This window comes from Caenorhabditis remanei, chromosome I, assembly GCF_010183535.1.
Source record: "Caenorhabditis remanei strain PX506 chromosome I, whole genome shotgun sequence".
Classification (NCBI taxonomy): Eukaryota; Metazoa; Nematoda; class Chromadorea; order Rhabditida; family Rhabditidae; genus Caenorhabditis; species Caenorhabditis remanei.
Window position 1 is genome coordinate 14,214,179 of NC_071328.1, and position 18,911 is coordinate 14,233,089.

Here is an 18,911-nt window from a genome sequence, read left to right on the forward strand (position 1 = left end):
CACGGGCATAGAACTCGTCGAGATCTACATTTTGGTATATTTTTCAGCGCATAATATTGAGTTTTACGCGAGTTACGCGCCGGCCCGTGTCGGCCCGTTTCGGCCCGGTTGACAAGTATGGCTTAACGTGTATCTCAGTCTGTTTTAATTATATTTTGGACAGATTTTAGAACCGTTTGAAAGCCCTCTGATTCCAGATAATTGAAATTGAAATTAGATGGTTCGCTTTTCTAATATATTGTTGCTAGAACCTGAAATCTCACACCGTTATTTCTCTTCTGTCATTTAACTTCTGAAATTCGACGACTAACCGAATTCCTCTTCTCTTAACCGCCCCCCCCCCTTTTTCCAAAATGTTCTTCTTTTTTCGTTTTCAATTGTTGTTGTAAATAAGATCGGTCCTCCGGGGAATTTTATGAGGAATTCATTCTCATTTTTCACAATTCCCCCCTCTCTGGTTCAACGAGAAAAACCAAAAAAAGTTATAAAAAGAATCAACAACAAGGAACTTAGGGGGCGTCTTGAGAGTGTGGCTGGCGTGCCGATGGCGCGTTTTCTGGGACTATGACTAAGGTCTGATTTTCAGAAGGTGGCTGGAGAACTGAAAAAATAATTAGAAAAATTCATTTGATTTCATGGAAATCTCACGGTACGATGACTCAAGAGAGTCCGTAGATCAGAGAACTCATTGGGGTACTGTAGTTTTACCAATAAAATGACGTCAGGAAAACCCTGATTTTACAAAATTGTCCAAACTTGACGTTCTGTAACTTTGCTAGTAAAATGTTTTATTAAAAATCATCAATTTTAGTTAAAAATTGGTCAACTTCCAAGAGCTGGTTCGGTACTAAAAATCAGTCAATTTCACAAAATCCAATTATGATCTTGTAGATCAAAACCAGTGCTACATTTTTGTAGTTGAAAGTTTTTTGATAGCTCCGCCCACTTTTGAGATACAAGCGCTCGAAGATAGGGTACCCATGGAGGCGAGAGAGCGTGTGAAACGAGGAGTGCGTCTCGCTTCTCTGCGTCTCTCCCCCTCCTTTCTCTCTTGGTCATTTAGGTACCTATTTTTGAGCGCGTGTATCTCAAAAGTGGGTTTAGCTATCGAAAAGTTGTTAACTTCAAAAATGTAGCCCTGGTTTTGATCTACAAAATGAATGTAATTTTAAAAAATTTGGTATAAAAGGAAAAGCGGAACGGGATGTCAAAATAAGGTCTCAAAATTTGAGAAAATTGAGATTTCAAGCCTAAAATCGACCGTTTTTTTTTCAAATTTTTTAGTATTTTAATGTAAAAATCGGTATCTTCTTTAAAAATTATGTTTTTTTCACAATATTTCTTGTTATTTTGGTATAAAAACAGGGTTTTTCTTCAAAATTGTTGGATTTTCAAGCAATTATAGAGGCCACCCCACCACGTGTGTGTGTGTGCCTAAAGAAAAATTGGGAGAGAGTATCAAAGCTTAATCCGCTCTAAGCGGGAAAGAAGAGTACTATTGGATTTCACCCGGGGCCCCACACTTCCTCTTCTCCTTTCCCCCCGTTTTTTTCTTCTTTTTTCGAGACGTTTTCCACGTCATACCCACCATGTCCATTGGCTTCTTCACTTCTTTTTTCCACTCATTTTCACATTTTATTTTCTCTTTTTTATTTCTTATTTTCCATTTTTTTCTGCAATTGACACCATTCTCCTCATCTCCCATAGCTTCCTCCTCCTCCTTCATTTTTCGAAAAGGGGGCGTGGCTTACTACGGCGGAGAATAGGCTCCGCCCCCCACTTTTTGAAGCGACACCGAGAGAGAAGACACTTTTGGGTTGATAACCAACCGGGCGGATTTCATTCTTTTCATTTTTGGGTTGGCGTGACGTTGACGCGTTTTTTTTGCTGAAATCTTTTTTGTCAAGTTTAAGATCCCGTCACGACCTCCATTTTCTATCCAATTTTTTTTCATTTTAAGTTAATTCTGTAGATCAAATTTAGATCTCTATTTTTGTAGTTGACACCTTTTTAATAGCTCCGCCCCCTTTTTGAGATATGCGCTATTGAAAAAGTTGAGTTTTTCAAGTTAGTTTAGCTGAAAAATTTGGCTTTTTAATCTCAAATTTTGAATTTCTAGTAGTTTTTGTTCAATTTGATTATTCTCTTTTAAAAAAGCCGCAAAAATCAGTGATTTTCTGCTATTTTTTGCAATTTTTAGTTGAAAAAACCGAGGTTGGATTTGAGATTCCGTCACAGCTTCCCTTTTATTCCAATTTTTTCAAATTTACATTTTTCTTGTAGATCAAAACTAGCTCTTCATTTTTGTAATTGACAACTTTTTGATAGCTCCACCCACTTTTGAGATACACGCGCTCAAACGTATAGAGCGAGAGAGCGTGCGAAACGAGGAGTGCGTCTCGCTTCTCTGCGTCTCTCCCCCTCTTCTCCCTCTCGCTCGGCTAGGTACTTATCTTTGAGCGCGTGTATCTCAAAATTGGGCGGAGCTATCAAAAAGTTTTCAACCACAAAAATGTAGCCCTGATTTTGATCTACAAAATGAATGTAAATTTGAAAAATTGGGATAAAAGACGAACTCGTGACGAGATGTCAAACTTGATCCATTTTTTGAAGGTTTTTCAATTTTTCTTTCAATATTTTCTCATTTTTATCCTTTCCCTTCCAAGAAAAAAGATAACCCGCCAAAAAATTTTCTCCATTTGCATAAAAAACTCGAGACGCGTTCTTTTTTCTTCTCCGTCAAGAGTTTGTTGTTTTTTTTTCGTTTTCCGTCTTCTTCTTCTCAAGAGTAATTTAATTCACAAGTTTTTGGGGTCTGACTGACTGACTGACTGACTGAAAAAGAGAAATTTCACAGTGAATAGAGGGATAAATTTATGGAGAAAAAGGGGGGATTAGGTCAGGAAGAATAGCGGTAAATCTTATTTTTCCCGCCCGAAAAGTTCACAATTCTTCCCGATTTTTTGATTCATGGAGGTAAGCCACAGTAGCCCCCCGAAAGGGGCGGAGCTTATTTTGTTTAATATTTAACTTGTAGATCAAATTGAGATCTCCATTTTTGTAGTTGACAACTTTTTTCTAACTCAGCCCACTTTTGAGATATACGCGTTTAAAGTTGGAAATTGCCTATATTAGTCCTTTTTATCGCTGAAATCTGATTTTTGTATATCAAAATAACCGTGAAAAAACGATTTTTGACATTAAAATTCCCTCAAAACTGTATTTTCCATGTCAGAAAACCGGTTTTTGACAAAATCTGAGATTGGTTTAGTAGTTGTTGGTTAAGGTGAGAACTATGAGAATAGGTACAAGGGTTCGATCCCGCTTGTGGTCACTTTTTGTGAATTTTGGATTTTTTCAGTTTTTGATCTATTTGGTCTTGTAGATCAAAACTAGAGCTACATTTTTGTAGTTTACAACTTTTTGATAGCTCCGCCCACTTTTGAGATCGCGCCGCAGGCGCGCCAGGCTAATCTTTTCCAACACCTTCCATACCTCATTTTCCTCCATTTTTTGGATTTTAAAAGATTTTTGTCTGAAACCGCGCCGTCGACACGCCAGCTTCCGTCTGAATCCCCTCTAATCCTTTTCCTTTCGAAAATTTTCCAATTTCCTCTTTTGTCTCCGTATACACATCCGGTCATTCGCAATTTCCGCTTTTTTATCCTGTTTCTATTTTCAAATTTTATATAATTTTTAGTTTTCAGAGACTACGGTAACCAAGAGTGATCTACAAGAACAAAAATGAGTTGTATGGGTCTCAACTCGACGGAGCTGCAGGAGGCGAGGGACTATTTTAAGCAGGTGGGGATACAAATTTTGTCTGAAAATGATAAAAATGCAAAAAAAAAATGCAAAAAAAACGGGTTTTGGACGCTCAAAAACCGCATTTTTTGGGTCCAAATTAGTCAACGATTGGCCTGTTTCAAACATTTATATCTTTTTTATTTTCGATTCGAAGTTTTCAAAATTATATTTTTCTTGAAGATTAAAACCAGGGCTACATTTTTGTAGTTGACAACTTTTTAATAGCTCCGCCCATTTTTGAAATACACGCGCTTAAAGATTGGTAACTAAGAGGGCGAGAGGGTGGGAGACGCAGAGAAGCGAGACGCCCTCCTCGTTTCGCACGCTCTTTCGCCCTTTTAAGTACCTATCTTTGAGCGCGTGTATCTCAAAAGTGGGCGGAGCTATCAAAAAGTTGTCAACTACAATAATGTAGCGCTACTTTTGATCTACAAGAAAAATATAAAACTGATAATTTTAGTGTGAAGTAAGAGGTCTAGACGGGCTCTCAAAGTTGAATGATTTTCAAGATATTTTTTTCAAAATTTCTAAGTAAAAACCGGAAGTGATAGGTTCCCATCACCAGCTCATTGATCTCTCTTTTCTTCTTATTTTTCAGTTTTTTTTCTCATCATTTCCATATTAAACGAACTGGAAAAAGAGTAAGAGAACAAAACGTGTGTCTATGGGAGAAAACATGATTCAGACCTTCGATAATTAATGTATATTTTGTGTTTTCGAAATATGCTGTGTGAACCAAGTCAGAAAAATAAGGTGATAATGAGATGAATAGCGAAAAAATGTGAAAAAATATGAAAAAAATATAAGAAAGGAACCTTGAAATAGGGGTGAAAACTTGCCAATCTTTTACACCCCCTATCTGTTTCCGGATTCGACTTACTTATAAAATTTTTCAATGAATGTGTAGATCAAAACCAGGGCTACATTTTTGTAGTTGACAACTTTTCGATAGCTCCGCCCACTTTTGAGATACAATCGCTTAAAGATTGGCACGTGAAGGGGCGAGGGAGCGTGCGAAGCGAGGAGGGTGTCTCACTTCTCTGCGGCTCTCTCCCTCTCGAGCGGATAGCGACCACCTTTAAAGGCGCATATCTTAGAAGTGGGCGGAGCTATCAAAAAGTTTTCAACTACAAAAGTGTAGCCTTATTTTTGATCTACAAAAAGAATATAATTTTGAAAAGTTTGAGTAAAAAATGAGAACGTGACGGGATGTCAAAGGCAATCTATTTTTTGATCTGAAAACAAGACGCAATTTTCGCTAGAAATATTGTTTGCTGGCCTAACTTTTTCACTTTTGGCAGTTTCTAGGTTACCTATCTCATAGCTAGAGGTTCCCAAATATATTTTTGCTCTCTGAACAAGTAAATTGTTCTCTTTTTCAATGGTTTCGTCCCTCCTAAAGAAGAAAAGTGTAGAAATTGAATCATCTGACGATGCAACGACTGAAAAGAGAAAAAGAACACGGACACACAGGGGGTGTCCAATTGAGTTTACTCTCTCTCTCTCTCTTCTTTTTGTGCGGAGAAAAGCATCGTCCTTTTGGGACATTTTAGGGAAAGGGGATTAGTAGTGAGAGGAGGAGGTGTAGATCAAAAAGTTTTAGGGCCTAGAAATCCAAAATGAGAGATTGGTGGCCTAGAAACGCCCTGTAAAAGTTAGGCCACGCTCTTTCAGCCGCTCTCTTTAAGAAGATGGCCTAGAATCCCAATTTCTGAAAAATTAGGTCATCCAGGAACCTCTAGATGGGAGATTGGTGGCCTAGGAACCCAACTGGTGGCCTAGAAACATAAAGGTTCTGGGATGGCCTAACTGGAGTTTTCTAGGCCACCATCAAAATTTTTGTGTTAGAACAAACAAAAATAGAATTTAAACTTTTGGAACACATGGCGAGAGTAAAGAACATGGTTTTTTTCTTTTTTTCTCGCCTTTTTTGATAAACAATAGGGACTAGAAGGACAAATTGAGGGTTGTGGGGGATTTTCTTAGAAAAAAAAATGGAAAAATGAGAAAAAAAATGTGATGGAATTTGAGAAGAATGAACTAATTGCTTGAGGGGGATGAGAACATGATACTAATTATTACTGGATTGAGGGATTCGAGAAAACATCTAAAAATCAATCATTTTCACTATGGACTATTAATATTTAAAAAAACTAAAAAATTCCAAGAAAAGTTTTTTTTCGAAAATTTTTTTAAAGAATTTTTTTTTGAATTTTTGACAACATTTGATAAAACCCATGTTGCTTATCCAATTCCAAAAATTATATAAAAATGTACCTTTGGTTTTGATCTACATTTTCACCTCAAAAACTTTCAAAAAAATTTCCCTTGCCAACTTTAACCGGTCATATCTCCCCAGAGTCGATTTCTACAGAAAAGGTGCCAACTGCAAAAATGATTTGCATAAAATTTTCTACATTTTATCAATTGAAACCTTTTTGATAGCTCCGCCCACTTTTGAGATACGCGCCTTTAAAGATTGGAAGGCGAGAGAGTGTGCAAAACGAGGAGGGCGTCTCGCTTCTCTGTGTCTATCCTCCCTCTCGCCGCCGAGCGCTACTTGAGTTGCAATGTTTGAGCGCGTGTATCTCAAAAGTGGGCGGAGCTAGAGAAAAACTTTAAACTGCAAAAATGTAGCCCTGGTTTTGATCTACAAGATGCTTAAAATTTTTTTTAATTCTGCTTAAAAATCAAAAAGTTACAGCACTTCAAACTTGAGCAATTTTTTCAAAAAAAAAGTTTTTTTTTCGAAATTTTTGAAATTTTCGAAAAATGTTTCCAGCTCCTTCTCCCATTCACCGCCTCGTTCACAATGTTTCACAACTACATCTACGTCTTCCTGTGCGTCGTCGGAGTCTTCGCCAACATCTCGATCGTCGTCGTGCTCCTCCGACCGGCGATGCGAAAGTCCCCATTCAATTTGTTTCTCGTCGTGATCGCCGTGTGTGACGCCAGTCTTATGGCCACCTACTTGGCATACAAACACGTCGAACTGTGCCATCCGTGGTATTTCTCGTTTCCGTGGGCGATCTATACGAAATTCTACGCGATTTTCTCGGTTTTCGTCCATTCGTGTAGTTTGTGGCTTACGGTGAATATGGCCATTTTGAGGTGAGTTTTGAATTTTGAGCTGCAAACGCGCAAACTAATTTTTAAGCCTAAACCACTGATTTTTAGGCTTAAAAACTTCGAAAAATTGATTAAGTTTGACCCTTTATAACTTTTTTAGATTTTACCCAAACTTTTTTATATTTACATTTTTCTTGTAGATCAAAACTAGGGCTACATTTTTGTAGTTGAAAGTTTTCTGATAGCTCCGCCCACTTTTGAGATATGCGCGCTGAAAGATAGGTACCTCCGAGGGCGAGAGAGTGTGCGAAACGAGGAGGGCGTCTCGTTTCTCTGCGTCTCTCCCCCTTCTTTCTCTCTAGCGCCGTATAGCTACTTTCTTTGAGCGGGTGTATCTCAAAAGTGGGCGAAGCTATCAAAAAGTTGTCAACTGCAAAAATGTAGTCCTGGTTTTGATCTACAAGATGCTTATAAAATTTTTAAAATTTGCTCGAAAATAAAAAAGTTACAGTACTTCAAACTTTTCCTTTTTTCATAATTTTTTGATGCAGATTCCTCGTCCTCTACCGTGGAAGCCGCTCGGAAACGCGAATTCCACAATGCAATGGTTTTGGCGCTGCATTTATCGCAATCATCCTGGCATTCGGTATCGCCTGCATCGGATGTCTGCCAATATTCATTCGATACCGTATCATCGAGGGAGAAGTTGGCGCTGTGCCAGATTTATGTTTGGAGGGAAAATATTCAAATGACTGGGCGCCCACTGACATGATACGCTTCTACGGATTGAGTCAACCGCTTTGGTGGAATTGTGATTGGGAGAGGATTAATTATTGGATGGCTGGTAAGTTTGACTATCTGTAACTTTTTTGCTTTTAGTCTAAAATTTTCAAATTTATATTTTTTTGTAGATCAAATCAAGGGCTACATTTTTGTAGTTTATGGTTTTTCTCTAGCTCCGCCCACTTTTAAAATACACGCGCTCAAACATTGCAACTCAAGTTGCGCTCGGCGACGAGAGGGTGGAGAGACGCAGAGAAATGAGACACGCTCCAGGCGCTTATCTCAAAAGTGGGCGGAGCTAGCAAAAAGTTTTCAACTGATAAAATGTGTGAACTTTTATGTAGATCATTTTTGTAGTTGACAATTTTTTTGTAGAAATCAATTCTGGAGAGATACAACCGGTTAAAGTAAGAAAAGCCTTTTTTGTAGTCATTTTTTTGTTTTTGATCTACACTGGCAAATTAATTAAAATTTTAGACTCTAATCTGTCAAAACAAGGGAAAAAACAAAACCATTAACCGCCTAGCTTACCGAAAAGGCTCAAAATTTTTTGGTGTACAGAAAAATTAAAAATTGACCAAAACATATGAAAAATTAATTGGGAAAAAAATGAAAAGAAATGAGTCATTTTGAAAAACAATGGGGAAGAGGGGAGTAAAAAAATGAGCTTTACCGAACTCTAGAATGTTTTGTCAGATTTCTCACTTGCTAACTTTGAGCGGTCATATCTCTCCAGAATCAATTTCTACAAAAAAGGTGTCAACCTCAAAAATGATCTACGCAAAATTTCACACATTTTATCAGTTGACAACTTTTTGATAGCTCCGCCCACTTTTAAGATACACGCCTTTAAAAATTTCGAGACGAGAGAGTGTGCGAGACGAGGAGTGCGTCTCGCTTCTCTGCGTCTCTCCCCCTTCTCACCCTCTCACCCTTTCATGTATCTATCTTTGAGCGCGTGTATCTCAAAAGTGGGCGGAGCTATCAGAAAATTGTCAACTACAAAAATGTAGCCCAATCGATCTACAAAATGAATGTAAAATGTTTAATTTTGGAATGAAGTAAAAGGTCTAGACGGGCTCTCAAAGTTGGGGAATTTTCAAGATTTTTTTTTTGAAAAAACAAATTTTGCAGCCCTAATTCTGAAACTCATCCCGTGCCTCCTCCTCACCATCTTCATGACTCTCCTCGTCCGAATGCTCATCGAAGCCCGCGAAAGACGGTCCCGACTGTGCGGTGGAATGGGAAATGGAAACTCACAAGCGGAACGGACGACGGCGATGCTCACCGGAATCGTCGCCATCTTTTTGATCACCGAATTGCCACAGGGAGTGCTGACGTTTGCCGCCGGCGCCAACCCACGGCTCACTTTTTTGACACTTCAAATGAATAATGTATTTGATCTACTCTCGCTGATCAATAGCGCCGTCAATTTTGTGCTTTGCGCCCTAATGAGCCATGTTTTTCGGAGGTAAGCTTGGAGCCCGATATCTCAAAAGTGGGCGGAGCTATCAAAATGTTGTTAACTATAAAAATGATATTCAGGAAATTTAGCACATTTTTGTAGTTGACCACTTTTTGATATCTCCGCCCACTTTTGAGATATGCGCGATCAAAAAATTTGTGTAGATCAAATTTTATTTGTCCTATTTTCCAGAGAATTCCTCCAAACATTTGGTGTTTGCTGCCCACAATCATCGGAGAATCACAGTGGAGCGCCGATCAATAAGACATCGAACCGATCGGTAGGTCAAAAACTAAAATTGTGAAAAAATGGACCCAAAAAACAATAAAAGTATAATTTCCAAAAAATTGTGTAAATTGGCCAACTTGGAGAGCTTGTAAAATGTGATTTTTTAGTTTAAAAATTAAAAATTTTAATATTTTCAAGTAGATCAAATCCAGAGCTACATTTTTTCAGTTGACAACTTTTTAATAGCTCCGCCCACTTTTGAGATACACGCCCTTAAAAATAGTAACCTCAGAGGGTGAGAGAGTGTGCGAAATGAGGAGGGTGTCTCGTTTCTTTGCGTCTCTCCTTCTCCTTGCCTTCTCGCTATAATGCCAATCTTTGAAGGCGCATATCTCAAAAGTGGGCGGAGCTATCAAAAAGTTTTCAACTACAAAAATGTAGTCCTAGTTTTGAGCTACAAGAAAAATATAATTTTGAAAGGTTTGAATAAAAAATGAAAAAGTTGTGAATCTTTGAAATCGGCCAAAGTTTGGCAAATTTTGAAAATTTTTTTCAATATTTTTCAACGAATTTTTGAAAAATATTCCTTTTTTTCAGATTCTCTCCACATTCAGCAACATTGCCAAACCAAAAACGTCGAAGAAAAATGGATTCCTTCCAGTTCCCACTAATTGTCCGGACGACAAAAATACCGTTCAATTGGCCATGAATTAGATCTGAATTTCTCTTTTTTCTGCTGCCTAGGTGCCCCTTTCCTAGTATTAATTGTAAATTTTCTTTTTAATTCAATTTCGTGTGGTGAGTAAGCGCGCTCTATTGATAATTTGATAATCTCATGGAGGCGAGACGCCTACTTCAGATTGCCATAACTTTTGTTATAGTAATCCAAATTTAAATTTCAAAAAAGTAAAATATAGAAAACTTTCCGCTATACATTTTTGCAGTTGACAACTTCTCGCTATCTTTGAGCCCTGCCGAGTTATAAGCATTTAAAGTTTTGAGAGACGCAGACAACGAGACACTCTCGTCGTCTGCGTCTCTCTAACCCTCTCCATTCTCATTTCTTGCAGTTTTTTTGCGAATTTTCGCCGGTTTTTTGGTTGTTTTTCCGAAATTTAAAATATTTTATCAATAGAGCGCACTTTCACCCATCCCGTCATAGATGATATCAATCACACGAGTGTGACCCGTAGAAACTTTTCTTCTCCCGATGCCAAGAAACTCCGCCCACTTCCTTGTAGAAGCCACGCCCCTTCTCACCCTTTTTCTGTATAATTTATGAATCAGTTTTATGAATTCGTTTTGATGTAACTGTAAATAAAAATTTGAAAAAAAAAATTTGAAAAAAAAATTGGAAAAAAAAAGGAAAAATAGGAAGGGATAGGGTTGGAGGATAAGGGGGATTGGCTGAGGGACTAAAAAATTGGTGGGGAGGGAAAAACCGTCTTGAATTAACAAAAAATATCTAAAAATTAATGAAAAAAGGACGATTTGATGGTAAGTAAAACGGAAACCAACAAAAAAACATGTTAAAATATCGATTTTCAGTGAAACATAGCTCAACTTTAACCGACTGTCGTACCTTTGGCTTTTGTCGAAAATTTACAAAATTACATTTTTCTTGTAGACTAAAACCTGGGCTACATTTTTGTAGTTGACAACTTTTTGATAGCTCCACCCACTTTTGAGATATGCGTCTTTAAAGATGGTGGCTATATGACGCGAGAGGGAGAAGAGGGGGAGAGACGCAGAGAAACGAGACGCACTCTTCTTTTCGCACGCTCTCTCGCCCTCTTTGGTACCTTTGTTTGAGCGCGTGTATCTCAAAAGTGGGCGGAGCTATCAGAAAATTGTCAACTACAAAAATGTAGCCCCGGTTTCGATCTACAAGAACTATATACTTTTAAAAACTTTGAGTAAAAAATTAAAAGTTACAAAGAGTCTAAAATAGCTTTTATTTTCAACTGAAAATTGCAAAAATGGGTGAAAATATGCTAATTTTTGGTTATTCAAACGAAATTTGTGTATACAATTTGAAATTGAGTGAAATGAGATTATTGATTTGAAGGAAAATATCGAAAAATGTTACTTTTCTGGCGAAAAGTTACAAAAACTTGGTAGCCGCAAAGAATCCGCCAACAATGATGAGAATGATAAAGATGAGAACGGTGAGCTCGTTTCCAGTGGATTTATGGGATTCGGCATACTCGATTTGGGCATTTTCAGCTACATTGACGACGATATGACCAGTCATTTTGGTTGGGAGATGGGTTGACTGAAAATAGAAGGGGGTGGTGGTAGATCAAAAAACAAATGAACTGGAGAAGAAAAGTGAACATTGATCGTGTCAAAGTTTGACATCCCGTCACGAGCTAGCATTTTCCCTAACTTTTCAAAATTACATTCATCCAATAGATCAAAACCAGGGCTACATTTTTGCAGTTGATAACTTTTTGATAGATCCGCCCACTTTTGAGATAAGCGCCTTTAAAGATGATAGCTATTCGACGCGAGAGGGGAGGGGTGTGGAGAGACGCAGAGAAGAGAGACGCTCTCTCACTCGCACGCTAGGTTGTCACCTTTAAGCGCGCATATCTCAAAAGTGGGCGGAGCTATCAAAAAATTGTCAACTACAAAAATGTAGCTTTGGTTTTGATCTACTAGGAATATTTAAATTTGAGAACGTTTGGATGAAAAATAACATCTAGACGGACTGTCAAACATGAAAACCAGGAAAAAAAAATTATGGGTTTTGTCTGCAGGGAAAACAAATGACTGGGTCTGTTGTACCGTTGATTCCTCGACTTTGTTACGGCCCCCTATGCGTAGCGGTTGCGTCGCGGCTGTGGAGTGCACGATCGAACCCTGTACTACCATTGCGCACACAGCCGATCAGCTATTTTCCCATAGACATCTATGGTCTCGCCACGAAACGTAGTCGATCTTCCATTCCCAGATTCTATTTACACATCTCATTACTCCTTGTCGTTTCTCCTCATCCCTCCACACCCGTCTCTGTCGATGGATGTTTTACCTGTCCTCCGTCTGCCTCAATTGGTTCTGTGCGAGGTTATCAAATCATTGAATATCGAGAGAAGTGAGTTTACCTAATCAACATAACGTGACTTATTTTTTCCCCTATTACCAGAATCACGCTCTCCTTCTGTTTCAAGAAAGTGTCTATTCAAATCAATAATGCTCGTTTGTACTCTCAAAAGGTTATAGTCAATCTGGGCAGGTTATACCAAAAAATCGAAGTTTTCTCTGAAATAAACAAAGATTCATTTGAAAAGTTCACTCATTTCAACTATGGAATAATCAACAATCTTGATATCCAACAGTGTCAAATTGAAGGTCTTACTGTGTCTGTGATCTTCATCCTCAAAGGAATCAAAACTTTCTGGAATAATCATCGAGAAGGATTTCTATCTGTCATTCGGAATCTATTGAAGATGTTCCAATGCAAAATTTCAGCTGATATTAATTACTACATATAACTGTTATTCATATCAATCAACACTTTCTGAGTTATTTGATGTGCAAGTAGTGGAATTCAAAACGCTCACTATTGAACTTAAAGGATCAAAGGATGAAAAATTGTTGTGGAAACGAATAATCAGTAATTTTTGGCAGGTCGAGGATCTTAGAATCTTTTCCGTTGCTAATTCTGGTTTCATCCCAGTTTTCACTTCATGGCCGCAGAAGATTAATATCAGAAATTCCTATTGGTTCACTTTGGAAACAATTTTGGCGTGCACTTCCACTACAATTTTACTCGGAAGGTCTCGCTTGGAAAACAAGGATTTGGATGTGATACTTAGGAAGTGGAAGGCTGGAGGGTTTTTGACTCTAAAACGTCTCACGATTGATAGTCGAAACTTCACAGGAGATGGAGAACAGATTTAGAAAATGAATTGGAGGGAATTATCCGGAAAGGTTATCAAAACTGATGATGGTTCAAAGAAAGCAGCTATTAGGCATGGTTTTGGTAATATTAGAATGTCTGTGACTCCATTTTAATAAATATCATGTATTGAAACATCCGGAAAGGTTATCAAAACTGATGACGGATCGAAGGAGGCGACTATCAGAATGATCGGTGGATGTATTGAAATGTCTGTAACTCCATTTTAATAAACATAACTTTACATATTGAAATGAGAATTTTGAAATGAACATTTTTATTCAATTTTGTTAACTCGTCTGGAATATGGAGTGTTTGAGGAGGGCTACCGGCGTCGGTTGTGGGGGAGAATTATGTTGCTCTTGCGGAGTCGGAGCTGGACTACCAGAAGCCAATGGAAGCCCAGGACAAGCGGAGCTGATGCTTCCCAATAGGCTTCATCCGCAGCTGACCACTGCTTCCATTGTCCATTAATGCCAAATGGACCGTCAAGACCATCAGTAGGCCCAGGAGCTCTGCGAAACACATTACCATCTAGAGGCGGAGAATCACCAGGGTCATAAGAAAATGTGGTACCTGATTGACGGCTGAACGACGGTTGAAGAACCGCGGGTTGGTCAGTGGTAACCGAATGGTGGTTCAAGGTGTACTGTCGAAAAAATAAAGTTTCGACAAAGATTTTCAAAAAAAAATTTTGCGGGCTGAAACACGCAAGCGCATGAAGTTGTGGGCGGAGCTTATACTGTAAGCATAATTAAGCGGCGCGGTTCTAAATCCAGTTGTTTTTTTAACAATTTAAGAACCGCGCCGCTTGCAGTTTAAGCTCCGCCCACAACTTCATGCGCTTGCGTGTTCCAGCCGCGAAATTTTTTTTGAAAATCCTTGTCGAAGCTTTATTTTTTTGACAGTACGCCTATAGTGATTCTAACAAGCTCTTATAGACACGCCTGTAAGGTAATGACTTGTTAGGGGTCCAAACTTTGCCCTCGTTTTTCTCGAATACCAGGCCTCGAGGGCAAAAACTGAATATATATTTAAAATAAGCGTATTCTCAGCTTTCCAACAATATAGGTCAGGTCCTATAATTTCCACGGTCTATTGGAGGCTTTCCCTAGTTAGAGAGCCTAAAAAAATGTTCTCTCTTTTTAGACATGAGAACGGAGTGAAAACAAAAATCCTCACTTCCGAGTGTCGAATTCAGCTGCTTTATCATGTTCAATTAACTTTGATTTATTACCATCAATTTGATACTGTCGAAGCAGATTCTGCCTGAAATGCTTGCTACTGATTTTCAAAAAGAGTTAACGAAATTGAATAAAAATGTTTATTCTAGAAGTATCATATCAATATGTTATGTTTATTTGAATGGAATCACAGACATTTCAAAACTACCGTGACGAAAGTTAATAGTTGCCTTCTTTGATCCATCATCAGTTAGAAGAACCACTCCGTTTAATTCCCTCCAATTCATTCCCAAAATCTGTTCATCATTTTTTGTGGACCACAGGCTATTAATCGCCAGACGGTTTAGATTCGGAAATCCTCCGCTCTTCCACTTCTTGAGTGCCCCATCCAAATCCTTGTTTCCCACATGAGACCTGTCGAGTGTAATTCTGGTGCAAGTGCACGTCGACAGAGATTCCAGAGTGAACCAATCGGATTTCATGATTGTAATATTCTGTGGCCATGAAGTGAAAACTGGTCGAAAATGTCTAAAATCAAAATAAGGAATGGATAAGATTCTAAGATTCTCAACCAGTTCTAATTTACTGGATATCTGATTCCACAACAATTTTTGATCTTCTGATCCATCAAATTCAATAGTGAACGTCTTGAATTCCTGTTGTAGATCATACAACTCAGAAACTACTGGTTGATATAGACCACTATGATAGTTATCACTAATTGAAATCTTGCATTGAAACATCTTCGATATATGTCGAGTAACAGTTAGAAATCCTTCTCGATAATTTTTCCAGTATATTGTGATTCCGTTAGTATAACATGCGATAAAAAATTGTTGAGTTTTTGAATTGAAAGTTTTCCTGGGATCTTGCCGAATGGAGATTTCAAATGGCTCTTTGTAGTTTTTAGAGGACACTTCAATTTTTTGGTATAACCCGCCCAGATTGACTGTAATATTTTCAGAGTACAAACGAGCATTATTGATTTGCATGGAAATTTTCTTGGAGCAGAAGGAGAGCTTGATTCTGGAAATAAAGAATGCTTAGTCATGTTAGGGTAGATAGGTATACTCACTTCTCTCTGATACTCAACGATTTGAATACCTCGCACAGGACTAATTGAGGAAGACGGAGGAGGGGAAATGGAGGCATCGACGGGTGGGGGAGGGACGAGGAGAAACGACAGGGAGTAATGAGAGGAGACTGAGGAGTAACGCGGTAGAATCTGCGGTGGGAGGAGTGCCTGCGTTTCGTGGCGAGACCACAACAAGTCGTATGGGAAGGATTGATCGACCCGAGTATTATCGTTGCGCACACAGTCGCTCCGTCATTTTTCCATCTAAAGTCTCGCCACGAAGCGCAGGCACTCCTCTATTCCCACATTCTATTTACACTCTCCTCAGTCTCATCTCATTACTTCTTTCTCCTCATATCCACTCCATTGTCTTCTATCTCTGCCCCAATGTCTTCCCCATTTCCCCTCCTTCGTCTTCCTCGATTGGTCCTGTTCGATGTATTCAAATCATTGAGTATTTTAGAGACCGATTAACCTAACAGTTAGTTCTTCCACTATTTCCAGAATCAACCTCTCCCTCTGCTCCAAGAAAATTTCCACTCATATCTATAATGTACGCTTGTACTCTCAAAAAGTCATAGCCGATCTGGACATCCTAAACCAAAATATCAAAGTTCACTCTGAAAATAACAAAGAGACATTTGAAATCTTCACTTATCCTGATTCCTGGAGTAGTCAAAATGGTAGTGTACCAGTTATTACTATCCCAACAGGAATCAAAATATCCTGGAAAAAACATCCGCAACGATTTCTATTTGTTATTCGACATCTATTGAAAATGTTTCATTGCAAGATTTCAACTACTATTGATCACCAAAATAGTGATTTATATCAACCAGTAATTTCTGAGTTGTTACAACTACAACTAAAATTTAAGAAGCTCAGTATTTCCCTTGATGGTTCAGAAAAACGAAACATGTTATGGAATCAGATTTCCAGTAATTTGGGGCTGGTCGAGGAAATCTCATCTATTGATGGTCCTATTTTCACACCAGTTTTCACTTTCTGGCCACAGAATACTAGTATCACGAGTTCCTATTAGTTTTTATCTCTGTTGACGTGCACTTGCGCTAGAATTACACTCGACTGGTCACGTTTGGGAAACAAGGATTTGGATGAGATCTTTATCTTTACTAATAATATTGAACAGATCTGTTTGTAAGTCCGTATGTCGCCAACTCTAGCGCCCTCTGTACTGAACCGTTTGTAATGAAACTTAGACAGATCGCTTGGAAATTTGTCCCTGATAATGCCCGAATTTTCATTTTTCAAAAATTTCAAATTTGACGTCTTCTAGAGACGATACCGATTTCAACGGTAAATGGCATTGAGAAAATGAGAAAAGATGTGTCCCGACAGGGTGGTGAAGGCTCAAATTATCAACCTGATACTACTGGCTCGGTTGTTTCTTGACTGCATTCTCGAAAGCGCCTCGGCCGCGCGTGTTTGGTGTAGCGGTCTACGCAGATGACTCTCACGCAGGGGGCGATGAGTTCGTTCCCGCCAGGTCGGAAAATTTTTTTGCTTTTTTATTTTGATAAGAACATAGACAGCCAGTATATGAAAGTTGTAAATAACTTCTGTGAAAGGGTAGAACTCAGACTATGTCTGCCTTCTTCCTTTTCTCTAACCTCTCTTCTCTAGGCGTCTCAACACAAAGAGGAAGAGTCGGAGAAGACTGGCTCCGCCCCTTTTCACATGGAAGGGAGCGTCGCCTCTCTTCAGTTAGTCTAGCTGGATCCTAGCCCAAGCATGTCACCTAGCTTGGGGTGAGTCCCCGTCCTACTGTACCTCGGCAGGACTGGGTCTCACTAGGATCCTTAGGCCCCTATATATATTACTCACCCTTTATTCATTATACCTTATTACTCATTCATATTACTTGCTTATATAACCTCTACATAAACCTATAATCATACACATATAATTAACCCTACTCCACTTTCAATAAGCCCGAGGAATCAGGTGAAGGTTGAGCAACCAGAAGGGGTTCTGGAGCGATCCCCCTTCACATGGAGGTCCCACCAATCTTTTCTTTACTCTTCCTATCTGAAAGAGATACTAATATTCATACTATACTACTGTGAACTAATATTTTACTACACCAACTGGAAACTCGTGTCGTTATCAGAGTTCAAATGGAAGTTCAAGTAGGTCTCATCGACTTTCTGAGAATGTGGTTGCAAACATATTCCAAGAAAGGTCCATCAGCTATGGTGAGGCACAGGTATGCGAATTAGATGAGGACGATATCAATCGTCACAACTCCCTTTTAATCCTGAAACAGTGGCTTAGGAGTACATTCTGTAGCTCCAGTTTAAGATCAGGAAATATAGTTATTATGTGTGTATTTATTGGAAAATCATACTATATTGGGAAGGAAGTATATTGAAATACATTCTTTAAAAATCTCTCGTTAAAAATCTCTCATTAAATCTCTCTATTAAAATCTCTCTATTAAATCTCTCTATCAAAAATCTGTCATAAAATCTCGTTTCTTATACTAACATAGTTAACTGGTCATTAGGTAATTTAAGAGTATTAGGAAGTAGATAAAATAAGCATTTTATCAAGATTGAGAAGTTCCTAACTAGTGACTAAAACAACCCAACTTCCCACCCGAAATTCCAAAAATCTACCAAGAAAAGTCCAGTCAGAAAACAACATTGAGACCGTAACATTACGGTACAGGAGTGTATTGTTGGAGGGCTTAGTTCAAATCGGTTCAGAGACGATCGAACATAGCAATCTTTAACGTTAAAATTCACACCACGAGACTCGTCTAGATATAGTAAGAAGATAAGAATCAGACGATTCCGGTTAAGCGTCATAAAACGAAATGAACTAACCAAGTCTCGGAGTTACTGTAATCTACTGAGTGCAGTCATTAAGAATGGAAAAATGACATATATCTCAGGCTGAAAGTGAGGTCAATATATCCTTAACCAATTCCAGACCGTGACAAAAAGGGTCATAGAAATCTAGAATGTTAGAATTGTTAGACCGAAGAACAGTGCTATCATGCTAGATAAAAAGAAATAAAGTAAATTGTTATGGGAAAGTTAGAGATGCATTTCCGTCCTCGAAGTAATCGACATTTATAAAGCTATTGCTCACTGAAGTACCATAATACTCTCCTTGATAGCACCCGGAGACCTCTAGACAGGGATGACGGAAACATTAATTTGTAAAACCTGGAAGGAAATTACTGCCTGGCTTGACTCAGACTCGCAGGAAAAGTATTTCGCTAGAGTGTTAGAAGGATCCGCATACCATGTAGTGATAACCTGTCACGGCCGTCAGGCTCACTAACGTAACATGGATGTTTAAAAATTGAAGAATAATAAGAATAATATAAAATAGTTAATTTCTCCATGTTCTTTGAAGGGTCTGACC

The 18,911-nt window shown here is 38.5% G+C and overlaps 4 protein-coding genes across 4 annotated transcripts; 2 read left to right on the forward strand and 2 right to left on the reverse strand.

Moving 5' to 3' along the window:
• Positions 1-6,505: 6,505 nt before the first annotated feature.
• Positions 6,506-6,877, reverse strand: GCK72_003113 (uncharacterized protein; the record flags this gene model as incomplete). Its single annotated transcript, XM_053723823.1, has 1 exon — positions 6,506-6,877. The coding sequence occupies one exon, from the start codon at positions 6,875-6,877 to the stop codon at positions 6,506-6,508; it is 372 nt and encodes a 123-aa protein (XP_053592468.1).
• Positions 6,620-10,066, forward strand: GCK72_003114 (uncharacterized protein; the record flags this gene model as incomplete). The annotated part of the gene is made up of 5 exons (XM_003097054.2): positions 6,620-6,918; positions 7,428-7,720; positions 8,794-9,130; positions 9,317-9,404; positions 9,950-10,066. 5 exons carry the CDS (start codon positions 6,620-6,622, stop codon positions 10,064-10,066), a joined length of 1,134 nt encoding a protein of 377 aa, XP_003097102.2.
• A 1,390-nt stretch (positions 10,067-11,456) lies between these two features.
• Positions 11,457-15,592, reverse strand: GCK72_003115 (uncharacterized protein; the record flags this gene model as incomplete). Its single annotated transcript, XM_003097020.2, has 4 exons — positions 11,457-11,627; positions 14,494-14,525; positions 14,649-15,466; positions 15,516-15,592. The coding sequence occupies 4 exons, from the start codon at positions 15,590-15,592 to the stop codon at positions 11,457-11,459; spliced, it is 1,098 nt and encodes a 365-aa protein (XP_003097068.2).
• Positions 12,269-13,258, forward strand: GCK72_003116 (uncharacterized protein; the record flags this gene model as incomplete). Its single annotated transcript, XM_053723824.1, has 2 exons — positions 12,269-12,449; positions 12,933-13,258. The coding sequence occupies 2 exons, from the start codon at positions 12,269-12,271 to the stop codon at positions 13,256-13,258; spliced, it is 507 nt and encodes a 168-aa protein (XP_053592469.1).
• Positions 15,593-18,911: the final 3,319 nt, after the last annotated feature.